The 22119-nt window shown below is 49.3% G+C and overlaps 1 protein-coding gene across 1 annotated transcript in view; it reads right to left on the bottom strand.

The window, feature by feature from the left end:
• The window catches only part of NSF (N-ethylmaleimide sensitive factor, vesicle fusing ATPase), a 71518-nt gene that overhangs the window by 35871 nt on the left and 13528 nt on the right, over positions 1-22119 (bottom strand). Inside the window, exons 2-4 of the mRNA XM_066587809.1 lie at positions 5674-5759; positions 2965-3064; positions 304-343 (exon numbers count right to left, since the gene is read on the bottom strand). Coding sequence (XP_066443906.1) covers positions 304-343; positions 2965-3064; positions 5674-5759 — 226 coding nt within the window. The remainder of the gene's footprint in view (positions 1-303; positions 344-2964; positions 3065-5673; positions 5760-22119) is intronic.

Here is a 22119-nt window from a genome sequence, read left to right as displayed (position 1 = left end):
CAGCTGACAGATGGTCTCTTGGGGACCAAACTCCGACATGAGGTCCACCGGTGATCAGATCCAGTATATCAGCCAAATAATGCCCAGAAATACGCCGTTTAGACTTAATGACTTTCTGAACTATAATCATTGCAACGAGCGAAAGGGAACAATAGTCATAAACCAACAAGGACGTCACCGGCTCATTCGCTCGGGCAAGCGAGAATCGTACGGTCCTCAGCGTGTAAAAGATGTATTACCCCTGACTACATCGTCATCAGTGACCGGTAATCTCATGCATACAACAGGTTCAGCATCTCTTACCTTCCACCTCTTGCCCGATGGAGAGACCGGCCCATTTCCTCTATAGAAGCAGAAGAAAGCAAGAACAATAATGTCCATTGTGAGACGGTAGATGCAATAATCGCTACAGTAACAAATACCAGTGAGCTTATTATGTAACTTTGTAGCATTCATGTTTCGTATCCTTTTTGCAATATCCCAAGTGTATTCCCCAGGCTGCGTCTTCAGGTTCCCTAGCAATCGTCTGCTTAGGGTATTTTCACCCAGGGTATAGAATATGTAGATTTTCCGCTGCAGAAATATCAGTAGTGCATTACGGTACCGACAAAGAGGATGAGATGTAAAGAGATCTCCTTCACACCGTGTAAAACAATCCACAGCATGAAGTGCGAATATCAAGCCTGCAGCGGCGATAGTTACCCTGTGTGCCAGCAGCCGCAGCAGAGCGACAAATCACTCGCTGGTCAGTCTCTGCTTTTAGCAGAACTAAAAACCAAGTGACTAGCGGCTCGAATAGACGGGAGCAGCTCAATCTCTGAGCAACTGCCTGTTTACTGTGAACGGAGTCGGGCGGCAGGAAGAGATCTCTAGCCCGCTCCGCCTCCATTCACAGAACGACTATTGCTCAGGAGCGAGAACTGGTGGAGAGGCTGTCGGGCACTTATGCCACCAGCAGTTGACCCATCTAAAAAGGTACCTTTTTTATCGGATATACTAGTGGTGGTGAACCTATGGCACGTGTGCCTTCTCTGTTGGCACGCATACAGATGTCTGGTCATCATGAAAGTGATTATCAACTGCGGCTCCCTGGCTGGTAATCACTCAGTGGCACTGTTAGGCTGGGGTCACATGGGTCGTATTCTTGGCAGAAATCTTGCGGTTTTGCCACAGCTTCAACACCCGCGGTCTCAGAGGAGAGCACGGCCACATCAAAAAAAAAAAAAAAAGAATGGACATGCTGGGTTCCGGGAATCTAGTCCACATGGGTGGCTAATCCTGGGATTAGTGTCTGCAGGCAAATTTGCCGCAGCGAAATCCCATAGCAAATCCGCTCCGTGTGAGCCCAGGCTTACTGAGGGCAGTGTGTGCACCCGGGATCCTCCTTCCCTGACCTCTCCTCCTTGGTTCCGCAGGAGAAGGGAGGAGGCGTCCGGGCGCACACACCCCTGTCTGCATCAGCAGTGCTTTGAAGACAAGGAGGTAAGCACATGGGTTTCATAGGGGTGGTGTGTGTGTGTGTGTGTGGGGGGGGGGTCGCTATTACTACTGGTGTTGATGTAGGGGGGCACTATATGCAAATTGGTGCAGATTGTGACTGGATTGAGCATGCGATGGTGGTGTCAGTATCATGGGAAAAGATAGAGAAATGTACTTTAAAAAAAAGAAAAAAAATTTGGGGCCACTATGAGGGAGTAATTGAAATAAGGCCAGTGTTTTTTCTTCAGTGGCCCTCTGGGCCTGGAGAAAAGAGTACAGAACCACTTCTCTGACTATCTGATGCACACAGTGCACAGTATGCATCGGTAGTCTAAGACACTACAAGCTGCTCCTCGATAAAACTTTAAGAGGGGCCTTGAGCGATACTATGTGATCGGTTATAATCAGTAAGAACTTCAGGAGGGTCGGTGTCCCGGGGATTATACCAAATGCCAGATTGGAGTCGGGAAGGAATTTTTTTTTTCCCTTAACCCCGTCAGTGGCAGGTTTATTATCACCATCTCATGCCTCACAGGGCAGGTTTTTTTTAAATAAGAGTCAACAATGCAATTTAATCTTAAGCATTTATTAAGGAATGCAGCAATCACGTCGCAACCTTTATTTGTAATGAAAGAATACATTAACACAATTTTGGAAAATAATATCCAAATTTTGGAGGAAGGAGATTTTCCAGGCGCGCCACTAAAGGGGTTAAATGAGGAAAATTTGTTTCTACCTCCTTGAGCTTTTCTTTTTGCCTTCCTCTGGATCAACGCTGGGGGGTAATAGGCAGAACCAAATGGATGTTTGTCTTTTATTGGCCTAACATACTATGTTAACATGTTAGTGGGCGGCACTAGTTAATCAAAGCAGGTGTAGTGTCTTAAACTAATGATGTACACTAATACGCAGTGTGCATCAGGTAGTCAGAGAAGCTGGTGCGGCCATCTTTGTTTCTCCGAGGGGTCACTTTAAATTTAATCTCAAGTCAGAGAACCCATTTAAAGCAAGTCTGTAATGTGAAATTAACCCTATTAGCGCTGTCACGTCAGTACATGGAGGGGCATTGTACCATGATTTCTTCCATCATGGAGAAATCTTCATTCTTCTGCCCCCCCACGCTGTATGCAAACGAGCCCAAAATCATATGTTGGGTGGGCCACTTGGCTCGTCCTGTGCTTCTGCTCTCGGTCTTCCACAGCCCCTTACCTTGCTGAATGATTGACAGCCGCCTTCTGCATACAGAGCGCGAGGCAGAAGAATAAAGATTTCTTCGTGATGGAAGCTCCGCCAGAAGGAATCATGGTATGAAGCCCCTCCACGTCTGACAGCTCTAATGGTTAAGTAGGGCAATTTCACATGACAGACTTACTTTAAGACCTTCCACATAATATTATGACTGCTCAGTAAGTAGGACTGAAGTATAGACCGCAGTGTGAGGCTCGTACAAGAGCTGCCAAGTGCATCATGAAACGTCCGTCTTACCTGAGGGAGGCTGAAAGCGATGTTGGTCGGCAGGACAGTGTGGTGGGTCTTGACGGTGAAGATATACCGGTGGTTTGGTGATGTCCTTACGATGACGTGCCTAGAAACAAATGACAGGTGCGTGAATATCAAGAGGCGTGAATGCGGCACGTCGTACAACAGGTGCCCTTATACTGGACGCTACACTGGATGGTGTAGTGTGTTTATAGCCAACCGCACCTCAAATACGGACCTTGGTTCCGTCAGAAGGATAGTCGCTCCAAAACCAATGCCGTTACCATGTTGGCACACCACCTCAGAAGCGGATGTTGGCGGTATAGCAATAGAATTCGAACTTTCCCGCCAGTATCGGGTACATTTTGTAGCTATGCGACGGATGGCAGCAGTGGGGCGGTCTGACAAAATGGCGCCTGATATAAAAGTGCGTATAAAGCAAAAGGGGTGTAACTGAAGGTCCATAAAATCCCCCAAAGTCGCTGCAACAAAGAGAAGGGACCCTAGAAAATACTGTAAGTGACAAAGTAAAGTGCTGGAAACTCTATTCTTGGGAAATCCAACAGTTCCTCTCAAAAAAATCATCACCTCAGCGACTGTCCCACATCAGGAGGCTGAGGCTAAATATTTAATATGCAAAAAAAAAACCATTTTTTCTTACGTGTTCACCTCAAGGTGAGGATTTGCAATTATTATTTAGTCGCTAATGAGCTAACTGGCTTCTCTGCGTTCAGGAATCCTCCATAATTATCTCGGATTGTTAATAACACTCTTCACAGCTGTGAATGTTCTGATGCAGCGGGATTTTCTATGAAGTCGATGAAAGCGCGTTAAAGGGGGTTGTCTAAAAAACTACCGTCATGTACTCCATGAATAAAAGGGGATCCATTTTGGATTCTCACTTTCAGTAACCGCTACAAGAAGCATCTTGCCCTCTGGAGCATTTGTCATGTTACTGGATTACACAATCAGCTAATGATCTCAGTGGGAATGGTGTAATACTTCATTCACCCTGCGGAGGCGCTGCAGAGAAAACAAGCACCAACTATCCATTTACCCCACATATTAAAACGGCTCACTGGGAAGCCCAGCAGCGGCACAGCCTATGATTATGGCATGGTCATCCAACCTCGCTGATAAAGAATTCAGACCATTTATACAGATTCTGGACAATGTAGGCTGCAAATAAGTCCAACCAAATTACATAAATGGCCGTGTACATTAGATCAGCGTTTCCCCAACTCCAGTGCTCAGGGACCGCCAACAGGTCATGTTTTCAGGATTTCCTCAGTATTGCACAGGTGATGTAATTATTGTCGGTGCCTCAGACATTGCCACAGGTGTTCTTACTATAGGATATCCTGAAAACATGACCTGCTGGGGGTCCCTGAGGACTGGAGTTGGGGACCGCTGCATTAGATAGTAGGTTGATGGTTGAACAACCATTGAACTAAAGACCTGCCTGGTAAACAATCGTTCCACTAACACAGCTAAACACATTTTAGTCCATATTGGCCGTTACAGTCATTCTAACTGGCCATACATGAGCAACGACGGCTGGCGAAGGACAGACGATCTATTGTGTATAGGACAAAAATTTCACACATTGCCGACTTCTTCCTAGAAGACAGTGTTGCTGGTGAGCTAAAGCAGTCAGTTGCCAAATTCCACCCATTATGGTTGAAATCATCATTTTTCATCAACTTTAGACTAACGTGCATGGGCATCCAATGACTTACTGGATCATGACCTCAGTAGAAGACTATGGCAGATCATCTGTGGTCTATGGCCACCCAAAATCATTCCTTGTATGGGAGGGCATCAGACCAGGCTTACACTTCAATTAGTGGGCAGGCTTCTATCTAAAATGGGACAGTCATGATGGGGCAACTGCTTCAGTCGTTTAAGGAATGGATGACTAATTAGATGACTTCTACTCAAGCGTTTACTACCCCAAATGCCTCCACCCGGCGCCACCCACTGCCCCAAGTGCCTCCACCCGGCGCCACCCACTGCCCCAAGTGCCTCCACCCGGCACCACTCACTGCCCCAAGTGCCTCCACCCGGCACCACTCACTGCCCCAAGTGCCTCCACCCGGCACCACCCACTGCCCCAAGTGCCTCCACCCGGCACCACCCACTGCCCCAAGTGCCTCCACCCGGCACCACCCACTGCCCCAAGTGCCTCCACCTGGTGCCACCCACTGCCCCCACCACAGTGCTGTACCACCCAATAACTCCTCCCTCATCAATATGTACCACCCTACCCATGCTCTCTGTTCTGCTTCTAATCTTATATTAACACCCCCCAAAACCAAGCTATATGAGCCTATTTATATAAAAGGTGGCCGGACCATTGTACAAAAGAAGCTCTGCTACCTCTTGCATCACCTCCATTTCCTCAGATTGCAAGCTCTTGTGAACAGGGTCCACACAGCATTAGTTCAGGTTACTAGTGATTTACAGAATATGATGGTTCCATAGAAATAAAAAAATGATGCCCAATGCTGAGCTACTACCAAGCAGGCTCTGCCCCATAGGTCGGTATACAGAGACATGACCGGCTCATCATCCCAGAACCGCCAGAGGATAGGACTCCCCAACGACCCTCGGGCCATGTCCGCTCGGTGCGGCTCTGATGTGCGGCTAGCTCACCATTCGTGAGCCTCCCCCATAAAAGGATATAAAAGCCACCATCTGTATGCATCCACTTACTGTCCGGACTGGAAGTCCTTCTCGTTGACCACAGCGCAGTTGGTGAGGGAGAGCTCGTCTGTAGGGCATCGCGCCGCTTGCATAGTCTGTAGGAAAACACAATAGTAATTACAACCCAGCGACATGAGGAGGATAATTATCTCCGAGTGCCAAGGGGCAGACTAAATACAGCCCTCAGTACGGGGAATACGGTTGTTGACTTGAGATAACCTTCTAACATCTTCCATTACTGTTCTTTAATGTCTGTGCAGTCAACTAAGCAACTTGGCAAACCCTCTTAATTAAAAATCTCTTACCGTTTTGTGTATGCAGCCCTATGTGTCTCCATGGTAACAGAGTACAAATAGACTGTGGTCTGATTCAGCATCCTTCAATACGCATGTTGGTATAGATTGTAAAGTAGGATCTGACTACGCGGGGTTTGTTTGAAGTCTGTTACCATGGAGATACAAAAATCTGCTTCACTCACACCCCCTCCCATTACAAACAGCCAAAGAGGAGGAGAGAGGAGGTGAGCCAGCGAGGGGGTGGGAAGAGAAAGGGGCAACGGCATGGCAGCCTCGGTGTATAAGTGCCGGCGCCCATGCTGTCTAAACGGGCGCACAAACGTTAGATTTGTGCGCCCGATCACGAGTTTTTATGACTCAGATGGTAGCGTAAATCATGAAACCGGCGGCTGATATACACAACCGGCGGCTGATATACACTCGTGTGAAAGAGCCCTCAGGGTGTTCTCTGCTTTGGAGAATCCATTTGGTTAGAAATGTATTATCAAAGATCACTTGCAAAGTGCCCCCCTACAATCAGCTGTAATGTAAGGGACCAGGGACATGAGTATTTATTAAGGTTTTATTTCCCTGCAGCGCCCCTACAGGTGTAATGAAGCATTAGACAACGCCCCCTGGGTTGCCTGTATAACACAGGACAGGATAGGTCCTCCAGAGCGAAAGACGCTCTTTATAACCGCTCTCCACTGCGGCCAATTCCAGGACATACAAACATACAACCAACCACTATCTATGCGACGCCGACCAATAATCCTACTAAAACTGAGACGGATGTACAGAGACTGGCCGGCTGCCGACAGACTACACTTCCAGGCAACTCGCCTGACATCCCCGACACTTTATCTTATTGATGCAGCAGCAAAAACTGCAGCGACCAGCACTTCCCAGGAGGATTCCTTTATTTATAGATCCCCTTATGCCGTAAATCCGACTCCAGTGAGTGAGATATATAAAAGTCTAAGGAAATCCGAATATTTGGAGATGTTTCTACCCCTTCATGTCAGTGATCGGTAGGGGTCCCTTCACCCGAACGTCCACATACAAAACGTCCGTATAACATCACAGGTTTTATAAAATGACAGCGACCCTTAAACAGAGCTGTCTAGGGTTAGAAAAACATGGCTGTTTTTTTTTTCAAACACAGCGCCACCCTTGTCCATAGGGTTGTGTGTGGTATTGCAGCTTAACTCCATTGAAGTGAATGGGAGCTGAGCTGCAATACAAGACAAACCAGCAGCCATGTTTTTCTAACCCTGGACAACCCCTTTTAAAAAAAAAAGTTATGCCAAGTTATAAAGTTATCCCCTATCCAAAGAATGGGGGATAACTTTATAACCGCTGGGACCCCCAACAATCCCGAGAACTGGCATCCCAGAGATCCTTAGTGGAGGTGACATATCTGCACCGCCGCTCTGATCATACTATGGGAGCATCGCAAATTGCCGAGTACAAGTGTTCTGCAGTCTCCGGCGCTCCCACTGAGATGAATGGAGCAACAGCACTCATGTGCAACCTCCATTCATGCTGGGACCGTCAGGCCCCAAGTACTCTGGATGGGAGGGGGTCCAACGTTCAAACCGCCACTAATCATAAAGTTATCCCTTATTCTGTAAAACCCCTTTAAAAGGGGTATTCTCATTTCGGGTATGCCACGAATACCTAATAGATGTGCGTTCCCACCCACTTCTAGTTCTGCCCCCATAGCTCGCTGTGTTGCGCCATTTGTGTAAGCCATACCCGCTCTTTCCAGGTTGGGGGCAGTGAGGGCAGACCTGCACCCATCAGACCTTTATGGCACATCCGAGTATTAGTACCTTTACACGCAGATTGCTATTCGGGTTGCATGCGGGGACATGTTTTATGCCGACACAACAAGAGGGAAGGTGATCCGATGATTTTAAGGCACCCGGTGGCTTTCAGATCAGCGAGCAGAACATAAATCACGTCTATCCCACTGATGTATGAACAAAGGCGCTCGGCTGTCACGCCGTCTCCACCGCCGTCCATCACTGTATTACTTCTCTCTCGTTCTGCACAGATTCATAGCTCTATTCTGCATCCGACGTACCGCAGGGAATACGTACCACGGATGGCGGGGGCAGAAAGCAACCAACGCCGGATTCATAAGGGGGACACTTCCAAGTGGCAACAGATGGGGCAAATGAAGTCTGGATTAGCATTGGATACGATTTGCTTCTGGGAACATCAATAGAGAAATGCAGACTCCATTAAAGGATTCTCCTTCAGGGGGCATTCACACGGGCGAGCGCGATCTCGGTCCGAGAAACTGACTGATATCACGCTTGTAGAATGGCGATTCTGGATGGAAGCAGACCGTACTAATCTTGGTCCACGTGCCATGGTCATTATCCAGTGAAGGTTTCTGTTAACCGGCTATTGGCTACCAATACGGTTACCACACGGGTGCCAACAAGACCCCAGAATAAAAGATCTACCAGATATGCCATTCAGGGGTCTAGGAAAGCGGACTGGCAACCTCTTCGAGAAGCGTAAAGCCTATTAAACTGGTAGCCGCTCAGCTTTCTCAGATGATTCCGTTGGGTTGACATCAAGCGTGGACAAACCCAACCGCACACCGGGAAGTAGTTGGCAAGTCAAGCATGTGATGCCCAACGGGTCATACTAACTAGAATAGGCCTTGGATGAGGGTATGTTCACATGCCAGTATTTTCTGCATCGGATCCACCTATTAACCTGCGGTAGGATCTCCAGGCTATTGTTCCATAGATCCGCACAAGAATTTGGCCCAGCAAATGGACAAATTCCACGCGAGGAACCTCTGATGAGCGGTCAATGCTTCACGCAGATCTGACATCCAGCACCCACTTCAGCAGCACAAACCGCGCAGGATAACCACTTTTAAGAGACGGAAGCGAAGAAGAATTGGATTCTGCCGTGTCAACATACCCCAAGAATCTGACAGTAGGGGACCGACAATACGGAGGCGAGCGACAGCAAGTGTTACTGGTATAAGGTGGTGCTTTCACGGCTTAAAGGGTTAACCCAAGGTCGCATACAGTACCACAGGTCACATCATCCGCTTGCGCATACAGAGGAGAAAATCCCTAAGGCTTTAGATACATTTCTGTAATCGGCTGACCCATTAAGACCGTAAGCTCGTCAAACTGGACACCGTTTCTTCCTCTTCAGCAGTTGTTCTTGACAGATCAAACATCCAAGAAGTTCCCGAATTCGTCGTGATCTTACGTATACTTGTAGGACGGCAATATGGTGGTCCTAGATGATCGTACAGCATCGCGTTACATCCCGGCGCTACCTGCTGCAGCGTACTAGGGCATCACAGAGAATGCTACTACTACAGAGGCCGGCAGGAAGGGCGCTTTTACACGGAATAATTATTGCTCAGATTCTAGCTAAATCTCTGGCCTGCTTCGCCTCCATCCACAGAGCAATAATCCCTGGGACCGCCTGTGTAGCCTCCATACACGGAGCGATAATCCCTGGGACCGCCTGTGTAGCCTCCATACACGGAGCGATAATCCCTGGGACCGCCTGTGTAGCCTCCATACACGGAGCGATAATCCCTGGGACCGCCTGTGTAGCCTCCATACACGGAGCGATAATCCCTGGGACCGCCTGTGTAGCCTCCATACACGGAGCGATAATCCCTGGGACCGCCTGTGTAGCCTCCATACACGGAGCGATAATCCCTGGGACCGCCTGTGTAGCCTCCATACACGGAGCGATAATCCCTGGGACCGCCTGTGTAGCCTCCATACACGGAGCGATAATCCCTGGGACCGCCTGTGTAGCCTCCATACACGGAGCGATAATCCCTGGGACCGCCTGTGTAGCCTCCATACACGGAGCGATAATCCCTGGGACCGCCTGTGTAGCCTCCATACACGGAGCGATAATCCCTGGGACCGCCTGTGTAGCCTCCATACACGGAGCGATAATCACTGGGACCGCCTGTGTAGCCTCCATACACGGAGCGATAATCACTGGGACCGCCTGTGTAGCCTCCATACACGGAGCGATAATCACTGGGACCGCCTGTGTAGCCTCCATACACGGAGCGATAATCCCTGGGACCGCCTGTGTAGCCTCCATACACGGAGCGATAATCACTGGGACCGCCTGCTTAGCCTCCATACACGGAGCGATAATCACTGGGACCGCCTGTGTAGCCTCCATACACGGAGCGATAATCACTGGGACCGCCTGTGTAGCCTCCATACACGGAGCGATAATCCCTGGGACCGCCTGTGTAGCCTCCATACACGGAGCGATAATCACTGGGACCGCCTGTGTAGCCTCCATACACGGAGCGATAATCACTGGGACCACTTAGGTGCCCGCCAATCATCCAGTCTAAAAAAGAACCCCTAGTAATAACTCCAACTGAGAAGAGACACTGAATCAGCAGGAGGCTGCTGGGATGTGAGCTCAAAGCTAAAAGAAGATACCTGCTCTGAGGAGACTTTCATGCCCTTTGTCATAGCAGTATTACGCAGGTGCTTTGGCGGCATTACACCACTATTATATGCGCACTCTATTGTACTATAATGGCACTTTATCACAATACTTTTAGGGTATGTCTTATTTTCAGGGAAACATGGTATTATATACACAATGGCCACTATATTAGAGCCCCCAACCCTTTCATGACTCGAGCTTTCCTGTATGGAAATTATCCCGGAGTGCGGCATAAAATCACGGGACAAGTTTTCCGTGGATCAGTTTCAGTGTGAATCCACATTAGATGGGAAAACCCAGCGATCTGAGCGACTTCCAACGAGGCCGGTGATTGGTGATAGACTAGCCGGGACCGGGATGTCACTGCCAACTGCGTGGGGTTTTCTCGTGTACCGGTGTGGCGTGTATATTGCTGATGGGAGGTCAGAATTTTGCACAAGCAGCATGAATCGATGACCCCTTCCTGTCGGCTGGTCAGAACATGTCAGCACCTCCAGCTAATCTGGGGCAAATTCAAGAAGCTTCCCGTCCGCAGGGGCCGATATCACAGCAGAATAATTTCGGCCCCTAATGGAATCTACGCCATGGAGCTGCAATTCTATCGACCAAAGGAGGTTCAAGGCGCTATTAGATGGGTGTGTGTGTGGGGTGGGGGTGGGGGGTTGGTTCTCTAATAGTGGCCATTCAGTGTAGATGGCCATTAATTATATCGACCGCCACGTAACGCCCCAGTTCTCCTACTGTGGAAATGTCTGGCTAGCAGCCTCCCTCAGCGATACCGGCTGATTGCCGGGGATTAGAAGAGCGGGCTTGTAGTGATCAGCCGCTATTCAATACTAATGTACTAATTCCTGAGATTACAGCCCATCGCGGATCTGTCCGGATACCAGACAGCACTGTAATAATTGATGGAAATGATCACACGGGGACGTGACGTGTAAAGCAGCACAATTCAGGCTGCCTAAACTCATGTCTTAAGCAGCTTCATGTTCTTCATCATACAATGTATTAAACTGGAAAGACGCCTTGTGAGCGAAAATACAGAAAATGTTCCTCCTTTCAGGGCAATTAAGAAACCATCATCAGCCGTTCATCACTGCTTTATAGGAGTGGTTATAAGGAAGGAACCATTACCTCCAAGGGAGAACATCAGTCTAATGTTGCTTAACAGAGCACTTTACAGACAGCCGTGTAGCGTCTACAGCCGTGTAGCGTCTACAGCCGTGTAGCGTCTACAGCCGTGTAGCGTCTACAGCCGTGTAGCGTCTACAGCCGTGTAGCTCCACATACACGGCTCGCCTATGTGCTTGAGGATGGACAAATACCAAGAACTCTGCCATTGTCCTCAGACCTAATTAATCTAAAACAGACAAGCTACTAGGAATGTGCCACCTTCTACAGCCGTGTAGCGTCTACAGCCGTGTAGCTCCACATACACGGCTCGCCTATGTGCTTGAGGATGGACACATACCAAGAACTCTGCCATTGTCCTCACACCTAATTAATCTAAAACAGACAAGCTACTAGGAATGTGCCATCCTGGAAAAGACTTGTTAGCACGGCTCAAGATGGCGACCAACATGGTGACCAATGTGCCCAAAAGTTTGCAAACAATGACCATATTTTTCAGCCTTAACGCCATTTGCGACAAGACCCACTGCCGCGTATTTGTAAGAAACTAAAAATCATCTCTGCATCTAGCGGACACCGGGCACATCTGCTAGAAGACCATGTCCCTTGATGCACATGCTGCCCGTCAGCAGCTAGAGAAGCTTTTAAGAGATGCCCATGGTTCTGCCGAAAAGTTACCCCTCAGTTCTGGGTGCATGGGTAAACTACAAGCATATCATACCATTGTCCCCCAAAATAATACCTACACTGAAAATAAGCCCTACCTTGATTTTTCTGGCTTTTCAGGGGAGGCTTGAAATATAAGCCCTCCCCTGAAAATAAGCTGCATTACATAAAAAAAAGGAATACATTACGTAGCAGTATTAATCCAGCTTCCTCCTGCTGCTCTCCGGAGCTCAGACCTGCTTCTTGCAGTCCTCGGCCACCCACAGAAGATCACTTTCTGGTTATGAGATTCATAAATCCCACCTCCAGGAAGCGATGACTCTGATTGGTTCTCAAGTGCTGCTCAGCAAAGCATCGCTCCATGAACCAATCAGAGTCATTGCTTCCTGGGGGTGGGATTTATGAATCGCATAACCAGGAAGTGATCTTCTGTGAGCGGCCAAGGACTGAAGCAAGCCCGGGAGACTAGCAGGAGGGATGCATACCGAGCCTGCTAGATAAGTATAAGACATTCCCTGAATATAAGACATAGCGCCTCTTTTGGGACAAAAATTAATACTAAACAGGGTCTTATTTTTGGGGAAACATCGTACTAATATATGTATTACAGTCACCCTACTAGAAAGGGCCATCTATTCTATCCATATATAAAATATCCACATTCATGACAATTACTTAGTGGAATTCAGAATAATAATTGTATTACAAAGGCATCAGATACAGAAGTTAGCCAGGATAAACCAACGTGGAGGTCCTTTTGCATGTTGCCCCACTGGCCTACTTCCGTACACACATGCTGAGTTTTTCCTAAGCCTCCACTAGCTTTTCTTTTTTCGTTAGCGCATGTAATTAAGCTATTTGCTGCTGCTTTCGCACCGCCCGCATCACGTTGTACATTCCTGTCCAGGACTCCGATGTAAGAGCCGAGAGGAGAACGTCCTCCATCCGCCCCTCCCCCCATTCTTGAGAAGCAGGTATTGCTTAGCATAGGAATCATTAAGTCTCCCCCCCCCCCCCCCCCTTACTATAAATGGTGGGCGGCCGGGCACTAGATGCGATTATACTATGGGGAGCATGGGCCCTGAATACAATTATTATATTGAAGGGGATGTTTGGGACCCCAACCTCATTAGATGAAGGAAGGCTTTTACCTCTGCTCCCCATAAGCCGCACCGGAGGCGAGTACTAAACACTCGTCCCCCTGTAACTATTAACCTGACAGTGTGTCAAGATCACCATTACCAGGGTTATTGATTTTATACCCCCACTGATACCAGGGAGCTGTACTAAAAGCAACCCTCCGAGCCTGGAGAAACAAAGATGGCCGCTCCAGCTTCACCGACTACTCCTAGTGGCCAACACTGGTTAATCAAAGCAGGTGTTGTATCTTAGACTAATGGTGTATACTAATACCCAGTGCCATCAGGTAGTCCAAGAAGCTGGTGTGGCCATCTTTACTTCTCCCGGCCGGAGGGTCGCTTTAAGAAAAGGAATTAGGTACAATAAAACCGGATATAGATTGGTACAGCAGCTCTAACGGCTCTCTAAAATGAGCTTTTTTTACAGCTCACCACAGGCATATCTCGCATGCGGATTTCCGCAGAGAGACAGACCTGCGGAAACCATTTACGGGAGATTGCGGATGCAATGGTTTTTCCGCGCAGATGTACGCAGATCATCCGCACAGAAGAAAAACCGGAACCGCACCTCCCTAATTGATTTTAGCCTTCAAATCCGCAGTGCATTCGCTATTGTATTTGCGGATGCACGGTGGATCGTCCCACCCCATTGACTTCTATTGAGGCGGCCGTACAAGTCCACACTGAAATGGAGTGCGCTGCGATTTGTTTTCTGCACCAAACGGTCCGCAAATCAAATCTGCAGGCTTAAATCCAATTGCGGTCGCCAATGCTTCCCTATGGCACTTTGAATTGCGGATCTTCCGCGCGGATGACCCATGTGGATTCCGTAAATCAAATCCGCCCGTGGAATTGGGCCTAAGTATGCTACAGCTGCCAAAAATCACAGCATCACAATAACTATGGAATGAAAAAAATAGTAACCTTCCTAAAAGTGCAAAATACAATATAAAACATAGGAGGATCTTGAAAAAAGCGCAAGGCGAAACACGGATCGGCGGCGTCCAACTGCAGGTCTGCTATTATTTATAGGTTATTTCCCCTTAAGAAGATATTTCATATATTCCATCTTGTATTTTTAGGCACCCCCCCTCTACTGCTAGCATTAATACTGTTAGGGGGGGCCAGGATACGATAGAGAGGGGTCCTGGGGCTGTAACCGCCCCCTCCCCAACTGAGAGGGGTTCCAGCATTAGAGAGGTGACTTCATGACTCCTCTCCATCCCTTTACTGTGCAGTTGAATACAATTACTCTCTGTTATCAGCCATTGGTCCTGGTCCATTAGAGTACACAGTCATCTCTAACTGTACAGTAGAGATGTTCCCGGTACCCAGCAGTCCCGGCGGCCCCCCGTGCAGAGATGTAATCCTGCATGTTCTGGCTGTGGGGAGAATCGCTGACTTGGCACTAATGTGCAAAAAGCTTTTAAAATGAATGAAATCCAGACAGAGTTATAGAGGAGATGATGGAGACCCATCCTGCAGTACGAGCAATGCCGAGCCGAGCTCCTCTGTAACACCTCCTGGCAGCGAGGAGGCATGAGATATGACCGCATTATATCTCAGAGGGCACTATAGACCCAGTCTAGACCAGAACAAAGGAAGGGTACGTTCACACGGCGGAATTCTCGGCATGAATCCCGCTGCATTTTTGCCCTGCCAATGGGCAACATACTCGTATATGTATGCAATTCCAACGGGGTAAATAAAAAGAAGTAGTGACGTCACTTTTTTAGTTCCCCTATCAGAATTACGCATGTGGATAAATGTGTGGATCTGCTCCAAAAACAGTGTGAAAACAACGCGTATTTTGACTCTTTTTGAACATATCCTACCAGCGTCCAGCAGACCCCATTCACTATAAGGTGGTCTATCGGCTTCAGGTTTAACCCCTCAGCAGTTTTCTGAGCTGAACATGCTGGCTATTCTGACAGTTACATCTGCCGCCGGCGCGGGTGTGAACACGGCAACAACCTCCTTACGCCCCCCGGGTGTACAATTACATCTTGGGCGTAAGAGGTGTATGGAGCCGATCCTGATCCATGCATGGCAGCTATCAACTGTCTTCGATAGCCGACCCCTGCCCGCAACAGCCATGATCAGCGTGAATGCCGATTGTGGCTGTTAACCCTTTAAATGCCCCAACTGGTGATTGGGGGTACCAAACAGCCCCTCACAATGAAATTGCAAAGTGCCGTTCAGTTGGTATGCAAAAGCATAGGGGAAAGGAGTTAAAAAACAAAAAGACACAAACCCTTATTGGAAAATATAAAGACATAAAAAGAAAAAAAAAATCAGCCTCCCTGCTGATTGTACCAGACAGTGCAATGCAGAATGGGAAATAAGGGCAAGGAAATCAGGACAGTGAACTACTGGCAGAATTTAACTACAATTGCTGCATATGTAAACGTCCAAGCTATCGAAGTAACATTTTTCCACATGGTTAGAGTCTGGAAAAAAAACAAAAAACACCAGAATTGCATTTTTTCTTTTGATCATCACATCTCCAAGGAAAGAAAAAAATATAAAAAGCGATCAACAAGTCATATGTAGTCCAAAACGATACCAATAAACTGCAGGACGATCTGTAAAAAAAGAGCCCGCGCACGTCTATAAGAACAGAAAAAAAAAAAAGTTATGGTGGCAGAAGTTTTTTACCCAAAGTTATATATATATTTTCAAATAGTACAACAAAAATGTAAAAAACCCTATATAAATTTGGTGTCGTCGTAATGGTTATGACCCATAGAATAAAGTTATGTCCTTCACAGAATCTAACAAATGATCCAAAAACAAGATCCCCAAAGATGGTGGAATGGTTTTCTTTTACCATTTCACTAGAGATGAGCGAACGTACTCGTCCGAGTATTAGCGTGTTCGAGATGCTCGTTACTAGAGGCGAGCACCACGCGATGTTCGAGTTACTTTCACTTTCATCTCTGAGACGTTAGCGCGCTTTTCTGGCCAATAGAAAGACAGGGAAGGCATTACAACTTCCCCCTGCGACGTTCAAGCCCTATACCACCCCCCTGCAGTGGGTGGCTGGCGAGATCAGGTGTCACCCGAGTATATGAGTATATGACAGAGATCAGGGACAGTGCTGCTGGTGCCGGAGCTGCTATAGGGAGAGCGTTAGGAGTATTTTAGGCTTCAAGAACCCCAACGGTCCTTCTTAGGGCCACATCTAACCGTGTGCAGTAGTGTGGAGGCTGCTTTTTGCAGTGTTGCACATTTTTTTTTTTTTGTATATCGGCCGTGCAGAGCATTGCGTCCTGCAGTAATTTTACATTGTCCAGGGCCAGTAGTGGTGAGGCAGGGACAGAAGACATATTTAGTGTATAAAGGCAGTGGGCCTTTCCAAAAACATTTGGGCTGCCTGTGACCGTCCTCAGTGTACTGGGTCTCTGCTGGGGGTAGTTGTCCTAATTCATACGCAGCCAGCTAAGTGTTACAGCAGGCTTGCGCAAAATTCTTTCCTGGCTCTGCTGTGCGTTCCGTAAGCAAAGTCAGCCTCCAACCACAGGCCAATAAGCGGCACATTTAATTACAGCGTTCTGTTTCTGCACTACTGGTAATACAGCATGCTGAGGGGTAGGGGTAGGCCTATAGGGCGTGGACGCGGGCGAGGACGCGGAGGCCCAAGTCAGGGTGTGGACACCGGCCGAGCCAGTGCGGTGGCCAGGGGTAGAGGCAGGGCCAGACCGAATAATCCACCGTTTCCCAAAGCACCCCCTCGCGCCATGCCACCCTGCAGAGGCCAAGGTGCTCTAAGGTGTGGCAGCTTTTCACAGAGACGCCTGACGACCGACGAATAGTGGTGTGCAACCTTTGTTGCGCCAAGATCCGCTGGGGAGCCACCACCACCAGCATGCACAGGCATATGATGGCCAAGCACCCCACAAGGTGGGACGAAGGCCGTTCACCGCCTCCGGTTTGCACCACTGCCTCTCCCCCTGTGCCCCAACCTGCCACTGAGATCCAACCCCCCTCTGAGGACACAGGCACTACCGTCTCCTGGCCTGCACCCACACCCTCACCTCTGCTGTCCTCGGCCCCATCCAGCAATGTCTGTCAGCGCAGCGTCCAGACGTCGCTAGCGCAACTGTTTGAGCGCAAGCGCAAGTACGCCGCCACGCACCCGCACACTCAAGCATTAAATGTGCACATAGCCAAATTGATCAGCCTGGAGATGCTGCCGTATAGGCTTGTGGAAACGGAGGCTTTCAAAAGCATGATGGCGGTGGCGGCCCCGCGCTACTCGGTTCCCAGTCGCCACTACTTTTCCCGATGTGTCGTCCCAGCCCTGCACGACCACGTCTCCCGCAACATTGTATGCGCCCTCACCAACGCGGTTACTGCCAAGGTCCACTTAACAACAGACACGTGGACAAGCACTGGTGGGCAGGGCCACTATATCTCCCTGACGGCACATTGGGTGAATTTAGTGGAGGCTGGGACAGAGTCAGAGCCTGGGACCGCTCACGTCCTACCCACCCCCAGAATTGCGTGCCCCAGCTCGGTGGTGGTATCTGCGGCGGTGTATGCTTCCTCCACTAAACCACCCTCCTCCTCCTCCTCCTCCTCCTCCGCAACCTCTGTCTCGCAATCAAGATGTGTCAGCAGCAGCACGTCGCCAGCAGTCGGTGTCGCGCGGCATGGCAGCTCAGCGGTGGGCAAGCGTCAGCAGGCCGTGCTGAAACTACTCAGCTTAGGAGATAAGAGGCACACGGCCCACGAACTGCTGCAGGGTCTGACAGAGCAGACCGACCGCTGGCTTGCGCCGCTGAGCCTCCAACCGGGCATGGTCGTGTGTGACAACGACCGTAACCTGGTGGCGGCTCTGCAGCTCGGCAGCCTCACGCACGTGCCATGCCTGGCCCATGTCTTTAATTTGGTGGTTCAGCGCTTTCTGAAAAGCTACCCACGCTTGTCAGACCTGCTCGGAAAGGTGCGCCGGGTCAGCGCACATTTCCGCAAGTCCAAGACGGACGCTGCCACCCTGCGGACCCTGCAACATCGGTTTAATCTGCCAGTGCACCGACTGCTGTGCGACGTGCCCACACAGTGGAACTCTACGCTCCACATGTTGGCCAGGCTCTATGAGCAGCGTAGAGCTATAGTGGAATACCAACTCCAACATGGGCGGCGTAGTGGGAGTCAGCCTCCTCAATTCTTTACAGAAGAGTGGGCCTGGTTGGCAGACATCTGCCAGGTCCTTGGAAACTTTGAGGAGTCTACCCAGATGCTGAGCGGGGATGCTGCAATCATTAGCGTCACCATTCCTCTGCTATGCCTCTTGAGAAGTTCCCTGCAAAGCATAAAGGCAGATGCTTTGCACTCGGAAACGGAGGCGGGGGAAGACAGTATGCCGCTGGATAGTCAGAGCACCCTCATGTCTATATCTCAGCGCGTTCAGGAGGAGGAGGAGGAGCATGAGGAGGAGGGGGAAGAGACAGCTTGGCCCACTGCTGAGGGTACCCATGCTGCTTGCCTGTCATCCTTTCAGCGTGTATGGCCTGAGGAGGAGGAGGAGGAGGAGGAGGAGGAGGAGGAGGAGGATCCTGAAAGTGATCTTCCTAGTGAGGACAGCCATGTGTTACGTACAGGTACCCTGGCACACATGGCTGACTTCATGTTAGGATGCCTTTCTCGAGACCCTCGCGTTACACGCATTCTGGCCACTATGGATTACTGGGTGTACACACTGCTCGACCCACGGTATAAGGAGAACCTTTCCACTCTCATACCCAAAGAGGAAAGGGGTTCGAGAGTGATGCTATACCACAGGACCCTGGCGGACAAACTGATGGTAAAATTCCCATCCGACAGCGCTAGTGGCCGAAGGCGCAGTTCCGAGGGCCAGGTAGCAGGGGAGGCGCAGAGATCAGGCAGCATGTACAGCACAGGCAGGGGAACACTCTCCAAGGCCTTTGCCAGCTTTATGGCTCCCCAGGAAGACTGTGTCACCGCTCCCCAGTCAAGGCTGAGTCGGCGGGAGCACTGTAAAAGGATGGTGAGGGAGTACGTAGCCGATCGCACGACCGTCCTCCGTGACGCCTCTGCCCCCTACAACTACTGGGTGTCGAAGCTGGACACGTGGCCTGAACTCGCGCTGTATGCCCTGGAGGTGTTTGCTTGTCCTGCGGCTAGCGTCTTGTCAGAGAGGGTGTTTAGTGCGGCTGGGGGAATCATCACGGATAAGCGTACCCACCTGTCAACCGACAGTGCCGACAGGCTAACACTCATCAAGATGAACAAAGCCTGGATTTCCCCAGACTTCTCTTCTCCACCAGCGGACAGCAGCGATACCTAAACAATACGTAGGCTGCACCCGCGGATGGAAGCATCGTTCTCTATCACCATCAAAAACGTGGACCTTTTTGCTTCATCAATCTGTGTATTCTATTCATCCTCCTCCTCCTGCTCCTCCTCCTGAAACCTCACATAATCACGCCGAACGGGCAATTTTTCTTAGGCCCACAAGGCTCACTCATAATTTTTGTAAACAATTTTTATACGTTTCAATGCTCATTAAAGCGTTGAAACTTTCACCTGAACCAATTTTTATTTTAACTGGGCTGCCTCCAGGCCTAGTTACCAATTAAGCCACATTAACCAAAGCGATTAATGAGTTTCACCTGCCCTCTAGGTTGGGTATGGGCAATTTTTCTGAGGTACATTAGTACTGTTGGTACACCAATTTTTTTGGGCCCTCACCTACAGTGTAATCCAATTAATTTTTTGCCCACCTGCATTAAAGCTGACGTTACATCAGCTGTGTTGGGCACTGCAATGGGATATATTTATGTACCGCCGGTGGCTTCCTGGCACCCACCCATGCTGTCGGTCCACATGGACTTCCCATTAGGGAGATGTACGTGCCTGTGTATACGTATAAAAAACTCGAGCCTGACTGGGGCATGCAGTGTGGGCCGAACCCCACCTGCATTTAATCTGACGTTAGCGCTGCTGTGATGGGCACTGCAATGGGATACCTTTATGTACAGCCGGTGGGTTCCAGGGAGCCACCCATGCTGTGGGTGCACACAGAATTCCCATTGCGGAGTTGTACCTGCCTGTGACTATTTATAAAAAACCGCGGTCTGACTGGGGCATGCAGACACCTTGACAGAATGAATAGTGTGTGGCACATAGGTTCCCCATTGCTATGCCCACGTGTGCAGCTCCTGATGGCGGTGGCACAGGATTATATTTCTCATTGCTTCTGTACAGCATTGTGGGCTATCGCCCCGCCCCTTTTAAAGAGGGTCGCTGCCTAGCCGTGCCAACCCTTTGCAGTGTGTGCCTGCGGTTCCTCCTCATGGCAGACGCACTTATAAATAGACATGAGGGTGGTGTGGCATGAGGGCAGCTGAAAGCTGCGCACGGACACTTTGGTGTGCGCTGTGGACACTGGGTCGTGCGGTGGGTTGGGCAGCATGTAACCCAGGAGAAGTGGCAGCAGAGTGTCATGCAGGCAGTGATTGTGTTTTGTTGGAGGTAGTGTGGTGCTTAGCAAAGGTATGCCATGCTAATGAGGGCTTTTCAGAAGTAAAAGTTGTTGGGGGGGGGGGCACTCTTGCCACTATTGTGGCTTAAAGGGGTTGTCCCGCGAAAGCAAGTGGGTCTATACACTTCTGTATGGCCATATTAATGCACTTTGTAATGTACATTGTGCATTAATTATGAGCCATACAGAAGTTATCAGAAATTATTCACTTACCTGCTCCGTTGCTGGCGTCCTCGTCTCCATGTTGCCGTCTAATTTTCAGCGTCTAATCGCCGGATTAGACGCGCTTGCGCAGTCCGGTCTTCTTTTCTCAATGGGGCCACTCGTGCCGGAGAGCGGCTCCGTGTAGCTCCGCCCCGTCACGTGCCGATTCCAGCCAATCAGGAGGCTGGAATCGGCAATGGACCGCACAGAAGCCCTGCGGTCCACCGAGGGAGAAGATCCCGGCGGCCATCTTCACCAGGTAAGTAAGAAGTTACCGGAGCGCGGGGATTCAGGTAAGCGCTGTGCGGATTTTTTTTTAGGTCCCTACATCGGGTTTGTCTCGCGCCGAACTGGGGGGCTGTTGAAAAAAAAAAACCCCTTTCGGCGCGGGACAACCCCTTTAATAGTGGGACCTGTGAACTTGAGATGCAGCCCACCATGTAGCCCCTCGCCTGCCCTATCCGTTGCTGTGTCATTCCCATCACTTTCTTGAATTGCCCAGATTTTCACAAATGGAAACCTTAGCGAGCATCGGCGAAATACAAAAATGCTCTGGTCGCCCATTGACTTCAATGGGGTTCGTTACTCGAAACGAACCCTCGAGCATCGCAAAATTTTTGTCCCGAATAACGAGCACCCGAGCATTTTGGTGCTCGCTCATCGCTACATTTCACTTCACTTCGAAGTTTTAAAAGTTTTTCGGAATATTATATGGGACATTAAATAGTGCCACTGAAAAACACTACTCTGTCTGTTAAAACATAAGCCCTCAGACATCTACAATAGATACAGAGTTCTGGCTTTTTGAAAATGGGGAAAATAACCCAAAAATAAAAAAAAAAAGGCCCCGTTATAAAATGGTTAATGAAACCCCACAGAAAAAAAAGTTTTTTTTGTTTCCAGCTCCGGGAATGAATGAACTGTCAAGCGGTCTTGCCTAGTGTAGAAGTCCCATGTGCCATACTTACTGGCATCACTGCGGCGGTAGACAGCAGCCAAGCGCCAGTATGACATGCATCGCTGCCCTGCATATGAGGACCATGGGAGC

The sequence above is a fragment of the Eleutherodactylus coqui genome, chromosome 13 (assembly GCF_035609145.1).
Source record: "Eleutherodactylus coqui strain aEleCoq1 chromosome 13, aEleCoq1.hap1, whole genome shotgun sequence".
Lineage (NCBI taxonomy): Eukaryota > Metazoa > Chordata > Amphibia > Anura > Eleutherodactylidae > Eleutherodactylus > Eleutherodactylus coqui.
Note: the sequence above shows the minus strand (reverse complement) of the source record. Positions and strands in the feature narration are given on the sequence as shown.